Genomic DNA, 18,524 nt, shown 5'->3' with positions numbered 1-18,524 from the left:
AGTAGACAGCTGGGCCATAGCCTCGCCTTTCCAGCATTCCAGCCCCTCAGCCCATGTTAGAGCTCTTCTCCTCCCCTGGGCATCTCCCTCTTTTTTCTGCTCTTCTTGCTCTTTGGCATGGTGCTTCCCTGACTGACTGTGGTGCTGGGGATACCACGTTTTGGGTGGCAGAGCCTGTTTCCATGAGGAAATGCCTTTGCAGGGCAGTCCCATGGGCCAGCCATGGCCAAAATCTGGTGCCAGCCGGGCGGTGTCAGTGCCGGAAGGAGATTTGCATCTTCAATACTTCTTCATGCTCTTTTACAGCCTCAGAGCAGCTGCCAGAGCAGATCAGGTTGCATCACACCTATTCCAGGCTCCCACCTCGGAGCAGCTGAAAGCAGATACTCCAGGAGGCTAAGCAAGAGCTCCCAGCTGGAGAGCTGTGCCTTCCTGTGGGAAGGGGAGCAGTGACCCTGGGTAGCTGGTGGCTGGTAGGTCTCAGAGTGAGCTCTCCCCTGGCTGACCTGCCATGGTTCACTGCCTTGCACAACTTGTTCGTGTCTCCCCACCACCTTGAGCTATCCTTCTCATCTTCTGCTTGTTTCTCTGCCATTCTTTCACCCTCCTGTGCTGCTCCTGGATGATTTGGGGCCAGTCCAGGACACTGAGCAACCCATCCATTAATGAAGGCTCAGAGGAATGCAGTGGCAGGTCTCTATCGCACAGGCCAGTGCTGTGTCACCCTTGCTGTGCCCACCAACCAGCCCCAGCAGCACTCAGGGATCACTTTATGCTCTCCCTCTTTGTTTTTTTCTTCCCCATGTGAAACAGTGATTCCAGGAGGGAAGCCACCTCCTCTGCTTGATGCTCCCACCCATTGCTGCCCATTCTTGAGCAGTGGGGGAGAAGGGCAGCTGCTGCCAATGCCTACACTCTGAGGACTGGCTGGGAAAAGAGGAGGAGGAGGGAGAGACAAAGCAAAAGGGCCCAGAAATGCACACTGGACGCAGGGGGAGTGATGAGAGAGGAGAAAATGGGCACAAATGTGTTTGGCAAATTAAAGCTGCTCCCTTTGTTTTGCTGCTTTGCAGATAGCTACAGAAACACTTAGTGCAGAGCCCGGGGTCTGGATAAGAAACTCTTCTAGCAGCAGGAAAGGTAGTTAAATATTTATTTGTAAACCTGGAGCCTTTGTCTCTAAAATGTAGTCAAGTTCAATAAAATTTGATTTAGCTGGAGCAGCTTAGAGGAGACAGGAGCATGGACTCAGGGAGCTGTCTCATTGGCTTCGTACAAAGCCATCAGGGCAGAGATGGGGTGAGCCCATGGCTGGACTCACACCCACACCACAGCCAGTGAGGATGCCCAGCACTGCTGAGTCCAGCTTACTCCTGTGCAGAGCTGAGAGCACCAGGCTGGCTCCTGCAGGGACAGGGTGGGGACACTGAGCCCCCAGAGCCCTGTGGGCCCCCCTCCCTGCTGGGATAGGCCTCCCTTTGTCCTAAATTGCCTGTTGTCGCTGGATGCTCTCAGAAGCATCTGGTTCAAGGGTGGATGTCTCCTGCTCTGTAATTTATGGCTGCCAGGTGGGCTTAGAGCTGACTCGGGGATTTTTGCTGCTTGCTCGCTCACTGTCAGCACAGCAGATTGCTCCCTGCTCAGTGGGGTGGGGAGCAGGGCACAGCCCAGGGACAGCTGTGACAGTGGTGAGCACGGCCAGGCGGCTGCCTGCCCCTTGGGGCATCCTCAGGAGCACACCCAGGGGCAGAGCCTGGGCTCCCTTGTGGGTCATTGCCCACGTTCAGCTTTCCTGGGACTGTTCCTCCCACACCAGGGCAGCCTGTGCCCATCACAACGGAGTGAACCTGCCTGTCAGCGCTCTAGTCTGGCCCCAGGCTGCATTTCCAGGCACAGGCCTAGAATGGCATCTTTCCTCCCAGCACTGAGCTCAGGCAGAGACCCTGGGAGGTCTCTGGGTGTATTTAGCACCGAGGCAGTGCGCTCCAGTGCCTTAATTTGTGCCTCTTGGGCCGAGGCCAGCACCTTCCCGCAGGAAGGGACTGTACTTTGGAGCCCTCAGCCCTGGGCAGCAGGTGGTGGGGGCAGGGGTCAGTGGCTGCCATGGCTTTGAGCATGAGTTTTGCTTTGGTTTGCACTGGGTTTGCTCGTTGCCTAAAGGCAGTGAGTCTGGCAGCTGCTGCTTTTTTTATCGATTCTTTTTTTGTGAGTGAGGGAGGAGAGCCACGCTCATGCCAAGGGCTGCGGCTCTCCTGGGCTGGGCTTTGCATCACAGCCACAGCCTGATCCTCTGCTCCTGCCTGGAAGCTCCTGCTGGGGCCATGGCCAGCACCCTGGAGGGGTGCTCAGGCATGTTCTGGGGTCCTCCTCAGAGTAAATCTAGGAGGGTTTTGTGGAAAGTCCTTTCTGCAGGTGGCAGTTGTGCAGGGGCTGTAAAGCCATGTACGAGTTGTCGGCCTACAGCTCACACAAAAATCACAGTTCGAGTCATTTTGAGAAGGGCATCTCTTAATATCCACATCACCTTGAGGCACAACTATTCCTCTCTGAATCAGGCAGAGGTAAATGGGAGCCAGAAGTGATTTAAAGCTCATCTTAGCTCAGAATTTTCCAGCTTATTTATTGTCTTTCTCCCAAAGCTCTTCTGTGACTCTGGCTATTAAGATTACGGATGTTTTTGTCAGGGATTGTATTTATCACGGATTTAAATTTAGCTGCAAACTAATAACATGTGAGGTATGTCTAGACTTTAATTCTGGGCTGTGCTCCTCAGTAACGCCACACAGATTCTGCTTCATTCATCTGTTGCCTCTTTGCTGATATTTTACTCATCGACATCGCACAGCTCTGGCTCCGCTGAGGCCAGAGTGGGGATGGCAGCACTGGACCAAAGGTGTTGGAGGTGCAATCCCCTTCCTGCTGGTGGAGAGGCAGGATTGGGCCTGGGGGAAGTCGGGCTGCAGGATTCGGCTCTGCCCCCTCCCCATGCCCAGCAGGGACCAGAACAGAGCAGCACGCACAGGCAGAGCTGAGCTTTTGGCCCAGCGCACAAACAAGGCCGGTGCCTGGCACTCTTAATGAGCTGAGTGTTTTCAGTCCTGCTATAATTAAGCCCCTCAGACTCTATTTTGTTTTGCATGCCGTGTTTTGCTGTCTTTGATGGCTTTCCCAGCACGGCTGTGAGGAGCAGGAATTGGTTTCTGAGAAAAAAAGCTGTGGGCAAGCTGGTGCTCAGTGATGGGTGTGTGAGCAGTGCCCCAAGAACCTCCTGGCCATGGGGAGAGGTGGCATGGGGACCCACTGGCAACCCAGTCCCAGCTGGGACTGCAGCAGGAGCCTGGGGAGCCATCCTGGCTCCAGGGCAGAGGCACATCCCTGTGGTGGCCCCAGCCCCAACCCCACCCCGGCAGCATCGCAGTGGTAGCAGCAGCCCCACTTGTATCTGTACTGCTGCCCAGCACCAGGGAGGTGATGACATGGGAGATGATGGATTGTAAATACCCAGCAAATGGCTCTTTGCAGCCTGGCTGGGGCCCAGGCACTCCCACTGGAAATGTTTCCACTGGACTGGGACATGCTGGCCCGGGGCCAGCAGGAGGGAGCTCAGCACCACTGCCAGGGAAGCTCAGCAGGATCAGCTCCCATCCCTGCATCCCTTCACTTTGGTGTGATGAGTTTAGGCTGCTTACCCCATTAAGCAGCCCCACTGCAGAGGGAGCAGGTAAAGGGAGGTGGAAGAGGACAGTGAATTGGGAGGGAAACACAGAGGTTTCCTGTGGGGACTCCAGGCCCTCACAGCCCCTCACCAGCTGTGCCAAGGCTGGTGGTTTCCAAGATGGTGCTGGTGGACATTTTTATGGCCAGTCCATCATCTCCCATCTTTGTCCTTACAAAGAAATTTTGAATAATTTTTTGGGAATGAAAGTGATCCTTGGGTCATATATCTGTATGAAATGATGAATATGAGCAGACACAATGGCAGGAATGCACAGAACCTGTACCAGCCCCATAAATAGTGCCAGAGCAGGGAAAGTAATGGACAGGATATACACTGATGGATACAAACAGAGCCAATGGAAGTAATGTATTGGGTGTGTTTGGTGATAGCCATAAATAGCATTAGTGGGAGCAGTGCAGAGAGTAACATAACAATAGATATAAACACGGGCTGGAGTAGCCGTAGATCTAATATGCAATATTGATATGATTTGATTCCTCATAACAGCTTGAACAAGGAAATAAATGCAACAAAGGCATCTGCTTCCGCCGGGCTGGGATGGCTCCGGGCTAGGGCACAAGCTGGACCACGAACCCCAGGGAGGTCTCCCAGCCCTCCCCAGGGATGGCAGCAGCAGGCAGGGTCTTTCCCAGCTGACACCAGGCAGTTTCTCCGTACCCCAGAGCCCCCCTAGGCATGACTTGAGGCTACAGCTTGCTCTGCCCAGTCGCTGTTTCTGGGGGGAATGGTTTGGGTCTGCCTTTGCAGGTTGGCATGGTGGGAGGTAAGAAACTGGCCCTGGGCACACACAGAGGGCAGCAGGGCCATGGGGGAGCACAGGGGGAAGGGGCTGGCTCCCACTGAGCTGTCACAGTTGCTGACCCCAAGTGGGGTTCCCCCAGATGCTCCATCCCATGCTCGGCTCCTCTGTGTTTGCAAAGCAGCCTTTATATTCAGGCTCCATCTACAGGGAATGGAATAATTTCAAGAGCTTAAAATAGGATGTAGATAGATGTGTTTCGTATTAAATTATTTTTTTAAGAAGCTGAGGAAGCTGTCTGACACAGATTCCTCAAGGCCTTCCACTCAAAAGTCTGTGCACGTTCAATCATCAAGTGGAAAGTCAGGGAGTGGGGAGGAGAGATGGCCGTGTAGCCGAAGGGCTGGATTTCAGCTGGAAAATTAGACCCTCTGCTATGCACCAGCAGTGCCTTTTGCCTTACCGTCATCTCTGCCAGGACACCAGATCTTTTGCCGTGGCCGTGCCCGTTGTTCGCTCACGTGCCCCTTGCTCTTTCTCTCCCGCTGTTGCTGCAGGTGAGAGATAGGATGGTAGCTGGGGAGGCGAGTATGCGCAGCCCAATCCTGGCCTGCTGGCAGCCGATTCTCCTCCTGATGCTGGGATCCATCCTGTCCGGCTCCGCCACAGGCTGCCCGCCGCGCTGCGAGTGCTCTGCCCAGGAGCGCGCCGTCCTGTGCCACCGCAAGCGATTCATGGTCGTGCCAGAGGGGATCCCCACCGAGACCAAGCTGCTGGACTTGGGCAAGAACCGCATCAAGACGCTCAACCAGGATGAATTTGCCAACTACCCTCACCTGGAGGAGCTGGAGCTAAACGAGAACATTATCAGTGCCATTGAACCTGGGGCTTTCAACAACCTCTTCAACCTCAGGACGCTGGGGCTCAGGAGTAACAGACTCAAGCTGATCCCCTTGGGGGTGTTTACTGGACTCAGCAACCTTACCAAGCTAGACATTAGTGAGAACAAAATTGTGATCCTCCTAGACTACATGTTCCAGGACTTGTACAACCTGAAGTCTTTGGAGGTGGGGGACAATGACCTTGTCTACATCTCCCACCGGGCCTTCAGTGGCCTCAACAGCCTGGAGCAACTGACCCTAGAGAAATGCAACCTGACCTCCATCCCCACGGAGGCCCTGTCTCACCTTCACGGCTTGATCGTGCTGCGGCTGCGCCATCTGAACATCAATACCATCCGGGATTACTCATTCAAGAGGCTGTACCGGCTCAAGGTCCTCGAGATCTCACACTGGCCCTACCTGGATACTATGACATCCAACTGCCTCTACGGGTTGAACCTGACCTCCCTGTCCATCACCCACTGCAACCTGACGTCCATCCCGTACGTGTCGGTGAGGCACTTGGTTTACCTCCGGTTCCTGAACCTGTCCTACAACCCCATCGTCACCATCGAGGGCTCAATGCTCCATGACCTGCTCAGGCTCCAGGAGATCCAGCTGGTGGGAGGGCAGCTCACCACAGTCGAGCCCTTTGCCTTCCGCGGCCTCAATTACCTGCGCATCCTGAACGTGTCAGGGAACCTGCTGACCACCCTGGAGGAGTCAGCTTTCCACTCGGTGGGCAACCTGGAGACGCTCATCCTCGACAACAACCCCTTAGCCTGCGACTGTCGGCTGCTCTGGGTTTTCCGTCGGCGATGGAGGTTGAACTTCAACAAGCAGCAGCCCACCTGCTCCACCCCCGAGTTCGTTCAGGGCAAGGAGTTCAAGGACTTCCCCGACGTCCTCCTGCCCAACTACTTCACCTGCCGCCGAGCGCGAATACGGGACCGCAAACCTCAGCAGATCTTCGTGGATGAAGGCCACACGGTGCATTTTGTCTGCCGGGCAGATGGGGACCCGCCGCCCACCATCATGTGGCTCTCTCCCCGAAAGCACCTCATCTCTACCAAAACCAACGGGCGGCTCACTGTCTTCCCTGACGGCACGCTGGAGGTGCGCTACGCCCAGATCCAGGACAATGGCACCTACCTATGCATCGCCAGCAACGCAGGTGGCAACGACACCATGCTGGCCCACCTGCACGTGCGCAGCTACTCCCCCGACTGGCCCCACCAGCCCAACAAGACCTTCGCGTTCATCTCCAACCAGCCCAACGAGAGCGATGCCAACAGCACGCGCGCCACCGTGCCTTTCCCCTTTGACATCAAGACTCTCATCATCGCCACCACCATGGGCTTCATCTCCTTCCTGGGCGTCGTGCTCTTCTGTCTGGTGCTCCTCTTCCTGTGGAGCCGGGGGAAAGGCAACACCAAGCACAATATTGAAATCGAGTACGTGCCACGGAAGTCCGACGCGGGCATCAGCTCTGCCGACGCACCGCGCAAGTTCAATATGAAAATGATTTAACCAGGCAACAATTTGCAAATAATAATGGTGTTGTTTTGTTTTTTAAAAAAAAAAAAAGAACAAATGAACAAATAAAAAATAACTAACAAACATTGCTACAAACATACCGACCTCTCTCCTTCCACCGTGCCCTTCGCCCCTGTCCAAACCCACTGCGCCCGCACTGTCACCACCTCCTTCTCCTCCTCTTCTTTATACCAGGAAAACATTCAGCCGATGTCTTCAGGACTCCTGTGTTTGTAAGGACTTTGTCTGATGGACTCTGGTGTCAGATATAATTCTGAGAGGGGAAAAACAACAGAGGGGGGGGAAAATAAAAGAAAGAAAAAAGAAATAAAATCAATAAAAAAGTTACAAACTTTCTTCTGTAACTTTGATTTCAATAATTATGGATTTTTATGAAAACTTGAAATAATAAAAAAAACCCTATTTCCTATAGATAGTTGGAATGCAAAATCTTGACTTCTTGATCTGTCCAGTTCTGTACCTGGCAAGCGCTTTCTTGCCTCAGAGGCACTTCCCGGGTGCCTTGCCAAGAGCAGCCCCAAGCCAGGGTGAGTCTCCCACTGACACCAAAGGCACCTCCTGCACTGTCCTGGGCCCTGCATGGCACCAAGAGGAGCCTGACATTATTCCTGGTTCTATAGTTAGGTTCCCCTGCCCGTCCCCAAAGCCTGTGGAGCAGAGCTGTGACACTGATGTCCACAGCAATATGGAGCAGTGCTGGGCTTTCCTGCCCTCTGTGTGGGAGGAAGATGCAGAGCGCCATGGCAGGGCAGGTGACAGCCATGCCTATGGCCTCCAGGCTGGGAGCCAGCAGGGCCAGGCTTTGCCCAGGCAGGGCTGGGGACCCCACTGCTGCTTACATGGGGAGAGGATTTTCTGCTAGCCTTTGCAGCACGGGGACCTTTGTACCATGGGGTCTCCTTTGCAAGGGGGACAGGCTGGCTCCTGAGCTCTACACAGCTGTCCCCATGGGCAGGGATGTGTCACATCCATTGGCCACTTGTGTGCCCCCAGCACCTGGTACCCTGTACCACTGCTCCCCACCTGCCTGTCATGACTCTTAACAGTGCTTTCAGGACCTGGTCACTGGCAGCCAAGACTCTCAAGCACCCTCAGGCACATCCAAGAGAATTCAGTTTCCAGGCTCACAGGAGACCTTGTCTGAAGATAGGTCTATAAACAGGCATAGGCTGAGGCAGAGAACAGGCAGACGCTATGACACACTGTCTGCCCATGCACCAGTGTGCCCATCACTGTGGGGTCTGGTCACAGCCACATCCTGCCTTTGCTCAGCTCTGCGACTTGGATCAGGAGGTCTGGAAGGTCTGTGCTGCATCACAGAACCATGGAATGGGTTGGGTTGGAAGGGACCTTAAAATCTATCTCATCTCCACAAGAAAAGGGGAGAAATGGGGGTTAAATTGGTCACTGGACTTCCAGGACTGGAAGCACAAAACATCCCTGCAAGTAGCGGCAATATGGGCATTAAAAGCTTTTATAATCCTTACTGAATCAGCAGGTGCTTCCCAACCTTCCCAGGTGCCACCAGGAGGGTGACATCACACTGACCCCCCTGGCCCACCCAGCCTCAGTGGCACCTCTGAGGCAGATGAGACAAGATTTGCATTCTTGATTTGTAAGGCACCTAAGGAGTCTTCAGGGATCAAAGTCACGACAAGATGATAAAATGGAAGCAACAGGAACCTGGAACCCCAACAGGGAAAAGAATGGATTTGCTTTTCTTCCAGCAGTGTGCCAACCTAGAAGAACCAACCTGAAGCATCTGTGCTGGTGGGGAGGGGGAGTTTTTGCTGATTTCAGCTTTCTGCTCATCTTCAAACAAAACATCTTGTGTTTCTTTCTCCTCAGCAGGTTTCAGAAGCTTTGATTTGTTCTTTTCTCATCTCTAACACATCTTTGCTTCCTGACTTTGAAACCAATACATTTTTTAAAAGCCTTTGGCTTTTAGTTTGCTTTTTAAAAGAGCCACAGCAAAATGCTCTTTATGAACTTCTCCTCCCACCAGTGTTTAACCAACTTTTGCAGTGAGCTAAACACAAAACTACAAAGAGCAACACACAAACCTAGGGATGAAGCTGAGGGCAAGTTCCAGGGACTGCAGATCCTGCTCCAGGGGCTCAGAGCAGCACTCCTGGGAGAGGCAGGGATGCACAGGGTTCTCAGCACTTGGAGGATGATGCCAAGCCAAGTGAAGCCAAGCAAGAACATGAGGCACAGAAATCTCAGTGTGAGCCTGCTTGCCTGGACTGACACTCAGCTAGTGGCTCAGCAGAGAGGAGGAGGGGGGCTCTCCATCACCCTGGACAGCTACAAGCACCTATCATCCAAAACAGCTGCTTAATTGGCTCCAGTTACCCCTTTTAATGCTGTAAAGAAAAGAGTTAATTCAGCACACATAGATTTAAAAAAATACTAACAAGTCCAGTGAGGAATTTGCAGCACACTACAGAGCCCCAGCAATCAAAGGGGGGAACCAAGTCTTTCACTGTCAAAAAGGTTTAAAAAAAAAAAAAAGAAGAAGAGAGCAAGTTATTTATTTTCTGTGGAACATCTTAGGAATTTTCCCAGCCCAGCCCTGCCACACAGCTCCACACGTGTCCCCAGCCCCACCACCTCTGCTGCTCAAAACCCTCCTGGGGGAGGCCACACTGCTGCCCTAAATCCCAAACTGCAGCTCAAATCCCTCATTAGTGAGTGCACCTGATGCTCTGTGGCACTGCTGCCTGCCACACACTTTGTTACCCACACTGATTTTTTAATCTTTGATGCTTTGTGAACTGGATAATTTTTTTTTTCCAGTCACCATGTGATTGAAGCAGATGGATGGAGCAGAAGAAAAGCATCTCGGACTGGCCAGCAACTCAGCCATTTTAATAGCTGGCAAAAATGAGAAAAAAGCCCCAAATCCAAAGAACAAACCCTCTTTCTCTCCTTTGCTGAGATTTACAGTCTGTTTCTATTGCAATTTAATCAGGGGTGAGAAAGCAGAGGCTGGGTTCCAGCACTGCTCTTCAGGGAACCATGGCCCATGTGTCAGAGCCAGACAGCAGTTTCCACTTGTTTCTTTTGAGTCACAACAAATACAAAGCCCTTTATAAAACGGTATAAAAGAGGTAGCAAAAAAACCCAGGGAGAGTTGTGCTTAGGGCATGGAGGGCAAACATGCCTTACCTCCTCTGCCTCCTAGACTGGGAGTCCATGGGGATCTCCAGGACAGGCAGCGTGTGCAAGGACACAGCAGGGAGGAGGGGGAGGATGAGATAATCAGCACTTCCAGCCTGGGAACATCACCCACCCCAGGCCCTTCCTTCCTCACCAGCTCTACTGTTTCCCCACTGCCAGGCCCATGGCTGGCAGGTGCCCGGCAGGCAGGTGTCAGCTCTCCCCTCTGCCTCCGAGGCAGGAGCAGGGTTATGAGCACCCTGCAGGACAGATATTTACACCCACAGACTCCCCAACCCTCCCCATCAATCCCTGTGCCCTCAGCTCCTCTCCATGGATCACCAGAGCTATGCAGAGCACGTAGAGGGGTAAGGGTGACCAGAGAAAAGGTTGGCCCTTCACCCTCCTGTGCCTGCAGCCCCCCAGCTCTGCCTGCAGCCCCCTAGCTCTGCCTGCAGCTCCCCAGCTCTGCTCACAGTCCCCTGATTCTGCCTGGGCTTGCTGCCTTCCCCTGCTTCTATCAGGTCTTATCACACTTAATTTTACTCCTTCTCTCACTAACTGCCCTCTCTCTCTTATCTCTGCTTCAGAGCCAATATTTTACTCTCTCCTTTTTTTCTTCCTTATCGCTCGCTCTCCTTTTTTTTTTTTTTAAATACTTTCTGCCTTCTCTGCTGCTCCCTCACTCTCCTGCCATTTCTCTCTGTCAAGAGCTCTCCTCTCCACCACAGCTGTGCTTCCTGCAGTCCTCTCTGCACACACGTTCCTCCACGACATCTCTGCCTCCCTCCTCCCCTGGCAGGGTCTCACCCTGCTCTCACCACAGTGAGCACCACAGAAAGGTGGAGGCAAAAAGATCTTTGGGCTTTGATTCCCTTTCCTCCTTTCTCGCCTTCCCTCTCTTTCCCCACCCTCCTGCCCTGTCCCTCTTTTCCCACCTGCACATGAGGTCACCAGCCCTATCCAGCTGGTTTGCCACGAGACAGGGCAGGGACTTTGCTTTCCCTGCTACCAGGTTTTTGCAGGACACAGCAGAGGAGAAAGGCTTTGAGGTGCAGGGGCTCAATGCCCCAGAGGAGATGCTGAGGGAGCAGCCCTGCTTCCCCTCTCCCTGCTCCTGCCAAGGTCCATGCAGCTCCTCCAAGAAAAAGCAGAAAGCAGGCCTATTGCTTTCCTCTCTTTTTCCTGCATGCTTATGATAGATTTACTGTGATTCTATCAGTTTATGATTAAAACCCATAAATTTTACTAGGCCTTTTTCTTATTTTCCATAATCCTCAGGATTCAAGGCAATCAAATTTTAACTGGAAAGCATGGGCTGTGCAGTTAGGTCTCAGTGTAATGGGGAACGGTTCATTTCCCAATCCACCCCCATAACTGGTGGTACTAAAGAAATATTGTCCTGTGAAAGGGATCTTTCCTCAATTCCCTTTAAAACAATGTCCTTACCTGAGCAAAGGATTAGAGGAACAACACAAACCTTGACTAAAACACAGCATGCCCCACCACTGTGGTTTGTTCCCATCCTGAGGTTTCCAAGCAGAGTTTCCCTGTGGATTTGGTTGGGTGCTGAGGTTCTCAGGGTGACCAGCCTGCAGTGAGCAGGGTGGCAGCTGTGGGTCCCTGTCAGCTGCTCCATCTCAGCTCCCATCACCAGGCAGTGGGTAGCTCCAGCCCTTCTGGAGATTTCATCACATGCCTGTTACGATCCAGGTAATAAGACATTTCATTCAAATGAGCAAATTTATTCCAGTGGCACTTTAATAACAAAATCAATTAAACTCCACTTCCCAGCAGGGCTTTATCATATGCTATAGCTACAGCATATTGCCTGGATATACTAAATTCTCTCCCTGAAATAAAGTGCAAAGTTTAGAAGATAGATGACACCATTTGCAGCACTAGTAGGATAATACCCTAATAAATCCACGGTCACCTGGGCACTTCAGAGTTGTCACACACTGCACTCAGTGGCCACTGGGAACTTCCCAATGACAGAGGGAACTGGAGTGAGACCTTTGTGCTCCTGGGGCTCACACTGCACATGTAGGGAGCATGGGCTCTGGAGCACAGCCCTGTGTCAGAGCAACAAGGCATCCATGCACACAGACCAGCCAGAGCAGAATGCCTGCATGGCAACATCGTGGACCTGGTTATCAGTGCAGGCTACCTTATCTGAGGTGGCTCTCTCCGAAAGAAGCATCTCTGACCAGGCAGAACAATGAGCATGCAGCTTGGAGAGCAGGCTGGCCTCTCCCAGCAAAGCTGCTCGGTTGTCATCAAGCTAGAAAAGAGATGGGACAGTAAGGAAAGGCTGCTGGTCCTGCAAGCAGCACACTGGAAAAGACACCTGCCCAAGGAAGCACCCACGTACGGGGGCAGTTCTGCCCTGCCCAGTGCTGTGCTCCCCTCCCTGCAGGATCCTGAGCCCTCCCCTGGGCTGTGTGGCTGCTCTGCCCCAGGCCATCCCTCTCTTCCCTCCCCGCCTCCACCCCCCTCAATTACCAACTGCAGCTTCATCGCTGTTTCCCATGTCGTCACACTCCAGCACCTTGCCTGACACGAGATTATGGCTCTTCCCTCCTCCATCATCCTCCCAGACCATCATCCATCAGCTCTCCAAACCCTGCCCTGCTCTCAGCCATTCCCGTCTGCCAGTCAGCCATTTCCCACCAGCTCTCTTCTCCTCCTCATCCCTTCAGCTTGTGCTTCCCCAGCCTATCAGTGTTCCCCAGCCTTGAGTGCTGCGAAACTAATTAGCTCGCTACAAAGATTGAGGAATAATTAGGGACTCCACTGAAAGCACAAAAGTAGGGCATCTCGCCTTAAATAAACGCGAGCGAGTGTCTCTGTGCTCCGCTGACGGCCGCGATTGCTTCAGGCAGATGATTACACGACTCACCGTCCCTCGGCTCCCGCTGCAGGCATGTTCACCAGGGGTGCCTCTGCCTCTATCTCACCCTTTAGGCAGGTGCTTTCTGGGTTTTTTGGCTCGTGTCCCTGCACCTAAAACCAGCTCCTCCCCAGATCTCCACGGCTAGCTAGGCACCAAAGCAAGCAGGCAGCATTCCTGGAGATGCTGGTGCTGTCTCCTCCACAGCACACCATCTCCATCTCTGTCTGGGGGAGAGCTAGAGCCAAGCATGGAAAATAGCAAGAAAAACATTTGCCAAATTTCAGTTGACTCTGCTGGATAGAAGAGAGGCTAAAACTGCCTTTTCCCTAGACAGCTCCACTGTGATGGGCAGAAGCTTGCCCTGCCTCATACTAGGGCCCCTAAAGACCAGGGTGATATAAGAGGAGGATTCAGGGGCTGCTCAGGTCCTCCTTCCTCACACACAGACCATGCTGGGGACACCCCATCTGAGCACGAGGAAGTCCCTGGTGACACACCCTCCGAGGGAATCCCCCTTCCTCCTGCCTCCAGCAGGTAATGAGCAGGAGATGGAGTTGAATGCAGCCCAGACTGAGGTGTCCCTGACCTTCAGCACTCACTCATCTCCTGGCATTGTGAACCATCCCTCCTCCAGTCACTGTCTGTGCCTGAGGAGCTACACACAGCTCTGGCATTTACTAATGATATTTAATAACAACCTGACACTCGGTCCCTGCATCTCACCCAGAGACCTGAGACAGCCTGATAATGTCCTCAGCCATTTGTGGAGGAGCAGGGAAAGGTGCAGCAATGTATGGGGGAGACAAGCCTTGCTTTAAGCCCTCTGGAAGAGCCTGTCCAGTTCCTGCTCAACGCAGGCGTAGCATCCCCTCCTGCCCTCGCCTGTGGTGAGGAATGCTGGTGGCCACCCTGGGAAAGGACAAGTTCTCTCCTTAGGGACTGACCACCAGAGAACCTCATGGACCCTATAGCACTTCACACAGAGCCACAACCCCTTCCATCAGAGGCCTTATGGCCTCGTGGGTTTGGTTTGTTCTTAGGGTTTTCTAGTGCCTCAGATCCGCAGACCCAGCAGGGGCAGGGAAGGAGAAGTGGGAAGAGGGTCCTAACTTGGCAGCCTCCAGCAAACCAACCCTCACCTGATTGCATTCTGTAATGTACTCATGCCCCTGCCTGCAGCTGGAACTGTGGCAGGGGGTGTCACCCCCAGATCCTGCTTGCTGCCACCAGTGAGGTGCATTTACTGAGCACACCCAGCGCTGTGCACATAAAATTACACTGCAAATGCAGCTCCCTTTTCGCCAGCCCTGAAGGGTTAAGGATTTGCAGAGAACAGGTGAAGCCAGCACAGGCAGGGCTGGATATGCTGTATCTGCACCCTCAAATGGACTGGAGCAGCTGCTCCCTTCTGGGTGGCTGCTAAAAGAGACAATGCCAAGGTCGATTAGACCCAGCCCTGGACCTGCCTTTTCTTCCTCTTTTCTTTCTCCCGGGGCTCACAAGTGTTGACTATTCAAATGGGTCAGAATTCAGGACAAAAAGCTTCAAACATCTTCATCTAAGAACCCTTCCCAGTCCAGCTGGCAAGGCAGCTCAGCATTGCCTGCTCCACAACAGCTCACTAGGCCACTGCAACCTGCTCCTGGCTCCACAAACCACAGGGGAAGTGACCAAGAGCTTTTTTAATTCCCCTGCTTCTCTCTCTGTCTGTCTACCTGCATAGCATGTTTTCACACCCACTGAGTCTTCTCACAACATGTAAATCCTCTGTGGCAGAGTCATTTTCAGGATAAAACCTCTACCTATGCCATCTTAAATCAAGCTGAGAACAGAGGCACAGCCAGACTCTTTGCTCTGGAGCAAACCCCCTTGGTTCTGTACCAAAGGAGTCACTGGGCATTGCTCCAGCCTGGCACCAGGGTGGCCACCAGGCAGAAAGCTGCAGGAGTGGATGGGGAATGGGGCTGCAGGCCGTCCAACCTCAGCAAACTCCTTTGATGGGATGCTCTTGAAGCCAAACTGCCTGTGTCTCCACATTCCTGGTGGCTCCAGGTGCAGATGACTGAGCATTCAGCAAGGCTGTCTTGTCAGGACCCCAGCAACAGCACCAAAGCTGAGAACATTCTTCAAAAGCAGAACTGTGATGAGGAAGAACAGACATAAAATCACCTCAGATAATCTTGCCCAGTGGCAAAAGGATCCTGCTCTGGCATCTTTCAAGGAGAATGAGAAGTGTCCTGAAAATCTGGGATGTGTTGGGATCTGTGTGGAACCTGAGGTACCTTCTGGCACAAGGCCGTCACAGATGGATGCTCAAGACAGCAAACAGACAGACGTCTTTATCCTGCAGTGCAAGTGGAGCTGTTCTTGTCTTTCAAACACACACCTAATCATTTTTAAGATCTCTGCCTCAGAACTATCTTTTTGATAAAACTAATCACAGGCTTAAATTACAGATAAATACCCGATATTAAAAGAACAGTTTGAAAGGGAGGAAAGGGGTAGTTTAACGGTGCTCATTTTCCCTGCTTTTCTATAGCACACATCTTGGGCTATTTAACTGTAGAGCTTATGCAGCTTCATTCTGACAGCTCTCCTTTCTTTCAGATGTGGCTTCTACAAATGTTTCCCCCGGTTTCTTTGCCTGCTCTGCCTCTGTTAGCCGAATTATTGCAGCAGTCACTGTATCTCCAGCTGAGCCTAAGAAGCAGGCATGCTAAGAGCTGCATGAACATACACAAAGGAATCAACCTGGTGCTTAGAAGGCTGGACCCAAAAGCACCTACACAGGGAATGAGGGACTCACAGCTGCCTGCGAAAGATCTGGGCTATAATAGCTCAACAAAGAAGAGTAGCTGAAAAAATAAATCAAAGCTGCAAGAGGCTCAAGAGGCCGGCTGAGGACAGAGGTCTGTGCCCACAGCTCTGCCGGCCCTCGTGCTGCCAGCCAGAGGGATGGAGCTGCTGTTGGGCTGGCAGGAATGATCCAGCTCTAGGTGCTTTTAAGCACAGCACAATCCAGGCTCATGCTGGCTTCTTCTGCTCTGCAGGGAACAATGGCTTTGATCAACAGAAGATTGCCGAGTTAATTGTAATGATATTCTAATAAAGCTGGGGAGATTAATTACGGCTCTTTATCAGCGCTGGCCCTCTGCCAAGGGTTGGCAAAATTGTTTTCCTCTGTTTCTTGTCATTTGAATTTAGGAGAAGAAAGGAGGAAGTTGGGCGCCTTGTTTTCCTGCAGCAATCAGGAGTGTGGCCTTATGCCCTGCTCACGCTCACAGCTCGCTGTGCTGACGGAGGGGAGCAGGGGGGCACACAGAGAAAGCAAATGGAGAGCGACAGAGCAAACCAATTAGACATGATGCAGCACAATTACACTCTTAGTCAATAAGTGGGCTGGTGCAGAGAAGCGCAGAGGACAACGTGCAGACCACAGGCGTTGCTCCGCTTTGGGAAAGCTGAGGCATGTTACACCTTCTCAGGCTGGGGAACACAAGATACACACAGTGCTTGCCAGGAGGCCTCACAGCAGCAGTGCTGACATCAGGCAGAAAAGCCTTGTGGCCTTCATTCTTGCTCATACCACACCAGCACAGCAAAGAGAGTGTCCAGAGAGCAGCCAGAGCCCTGCTAAGTGGCCTTGGGGAACATGAGACTCAAACCTTCCTATTTCACTTGACAAATAGCTCTTCCTTCCAGGGAAGATTTAGCAGTTCCCAGGCAGGTGAGAGACAGACCTGCAGAGGAATGATCCGGGCTGGAAGGCAGCAGATCAATCAGGCAGAGCTGCCTGTCTCACTCATGGAGAAGGCTGAAGAGGTCTTTCCTGCATCCAGCCAGCATGAGATGTGCTGGTGGAACAGGCTGTGAGTGAAACCAGGGAAGGAAACGTGCTCCTCACACAAAACAGTGAGCTAGGGATTAAAATAACAGCACTTGTTTTTCAGCAGGCAATACAGAAACTTGCTACTAATGGGTCAGGGCTTGCAGCTTTGAGGAGAAAACATGCCACCATCTAACCTATGTCTTCTCCAAGGGCACCCATGGGACACGCAGCTGATCCAGAGGCATTTCCCTGGACAGCTCTAGGAAGATGGCACATTGCTGCTGCTCATGAACCATGAAGACAGACTGGGGGTCTAGATTAAGATTTTAAGTATCATTCCTGCCAAATGGAACACATCCAGGTTTTATGCACCTGAGATGTGCTCAGGCAGGACCAACCTCACAGGGCCCCTGCTCTCCTGGGGCAGCAGGGCTGGCACGTGGCACAGTGCAAGCCCAAGTTATTCATCTAGGCTGAAAATCTGGCAAGAGTAGGCAGGGAGCACCAACTTCCACATGCAACACAGCCACTGACAACCTCTGGCTGCTTTTCCAAAGTGCACTGAGAACTTCTTGCCTGTGGAAGGACCAGAACATGAGAGCAACATCCTCTCTGTGCTAAACCAGAGGACTCAGAGCAAGGTCACAACAGCCTAAGAGCTGGGTCTGTGTTTTGTACCATCGCCCTGATAACAATCCAGATAATTCTTTAGGGTTTTCAATGACCCATAAAACTATCTCACACCCGAAATGTTTGCTCCAACTGAGAGGAAAAATTGCTGATCTAAATACTTTTTTCCTGGAACATGACAGAAACAATTACTCATTTAGGCTTTTGTAAAGACTATTGAGTTTGGCAAAATGTCACTCCAGGGGCAAAATAATGGGGAAAAAAAGTTTCAAAAACATTAAAAGTCCTACTTTTTTTTTTAAGATAAAGAAACTCCAGTTTTTCTATTTCAGAACAAGTCCTTACTCTGAATCTGAGTTTATCTTAAATACAAAGAAACAAACAAAACGTTAAGAGAACAATTACCAAGATGTACAACACCAGAAAACAAAGTGTTGTAGAACTTCCATCATAACCTTCCATCCCAAGAAAATTTGTCCTTTTATACAAATTCCAGTCGACCAAAGTATTTCAGCAGCTTAAGACAATCTTTAAGAAGTAAATCTAGTTTCCAGCTGCCTGGAGCCATTATCCCTGCCTGCAATGGGTCTGGTACCAGTCCCTCTCAGAGGGCCAGGGATAGCACCACTGCTCTGGCACGCACTACCCAAGATTCCCCATAAATAAAATCATCGGCATCGGCTCCCGTGTTCATTTCACAGGCGGCTGCTCTGCTGACAGGTTTCACACGCTGCTACTGTGTCTTGTCAGCTTTATACTCTCAGGCCAACACCAGCTCACCAGCTCTGATGTATATACATAAAAATAAACGGCTCAGAAACCCCAATAAAGTGACAGATAACATAATGGGACCTGGCTTCAGAAAATAAGCTTGTTTATGGAACCTCCGTGCCTCCAAATTTGATTTATGCCATGCGGGCTGCCTCTCGGCGAGGGTTTGGGGAGCTGGGCTTGCTCGTGCTCACTTTCCATGGGCAGCAAGGGGACATTCACTGGTTAAGAGCTGCCTTTAGGGCTCCTGCCCTGAGACTGGCAGCATTAGTGTTGGAAGCAGAGAGCAGAGCTTCCCGCAGGATTTGGTTGATGTGATC

General features: G+C 51.9%; 1 protein-coding gene across 4 annotated transcripts in view; it reads left to right on the top strand.

The window, feature by feature from the left end:
• LINGO1 (leucine rich repeat and Ig domain containing 1) overlaps positions 1-7,327 on the top strand; it is a 152,063-nt gene extending 144,736 nt beyond the window's left edge. For all 4 annotated transcript variants that reach the window (XM_085070976.1, XM_085070974.1, XM_085070975.1 and 1 more), the window contains one exon: positions 5,036-7,327. In XM_085070976.1, the coding sequence (XP_084927102.1) occupies positions 5,048-6,889 (1,842 nt within the window). In that variant the 5' untranslated portion in view covers positions 5,036-5,047 and the 3' untranslated portion in view covers positions 6,890-7,327. The remainder of the gene's footprint in view (positions 1-5,035) is intronic.
• Positions 7,328-18,524: the final 11,197 nt, after the last annotated feature.

The sequence above is a fragment of the Lichenostomus cassidix genome, chromosome 10 (genome assembly GCF_008360975.1).
Source record: "Lichenostomus cassidix isolate B80296 chromosome 10, HeHo_3.0, whole genome shotgun sequence".
NCBI classification, from domain to species: Eukaryota; Metazoa; Chordata; class Aves; order Passeriformes; family Meliphagidae; genus Lichenostomus; species Lichenostomus cassidix.
Note: the sequence above shows the minus strand (reverse complement) of the source record. Positions and strands in the feature narration are given on the sequence as shown.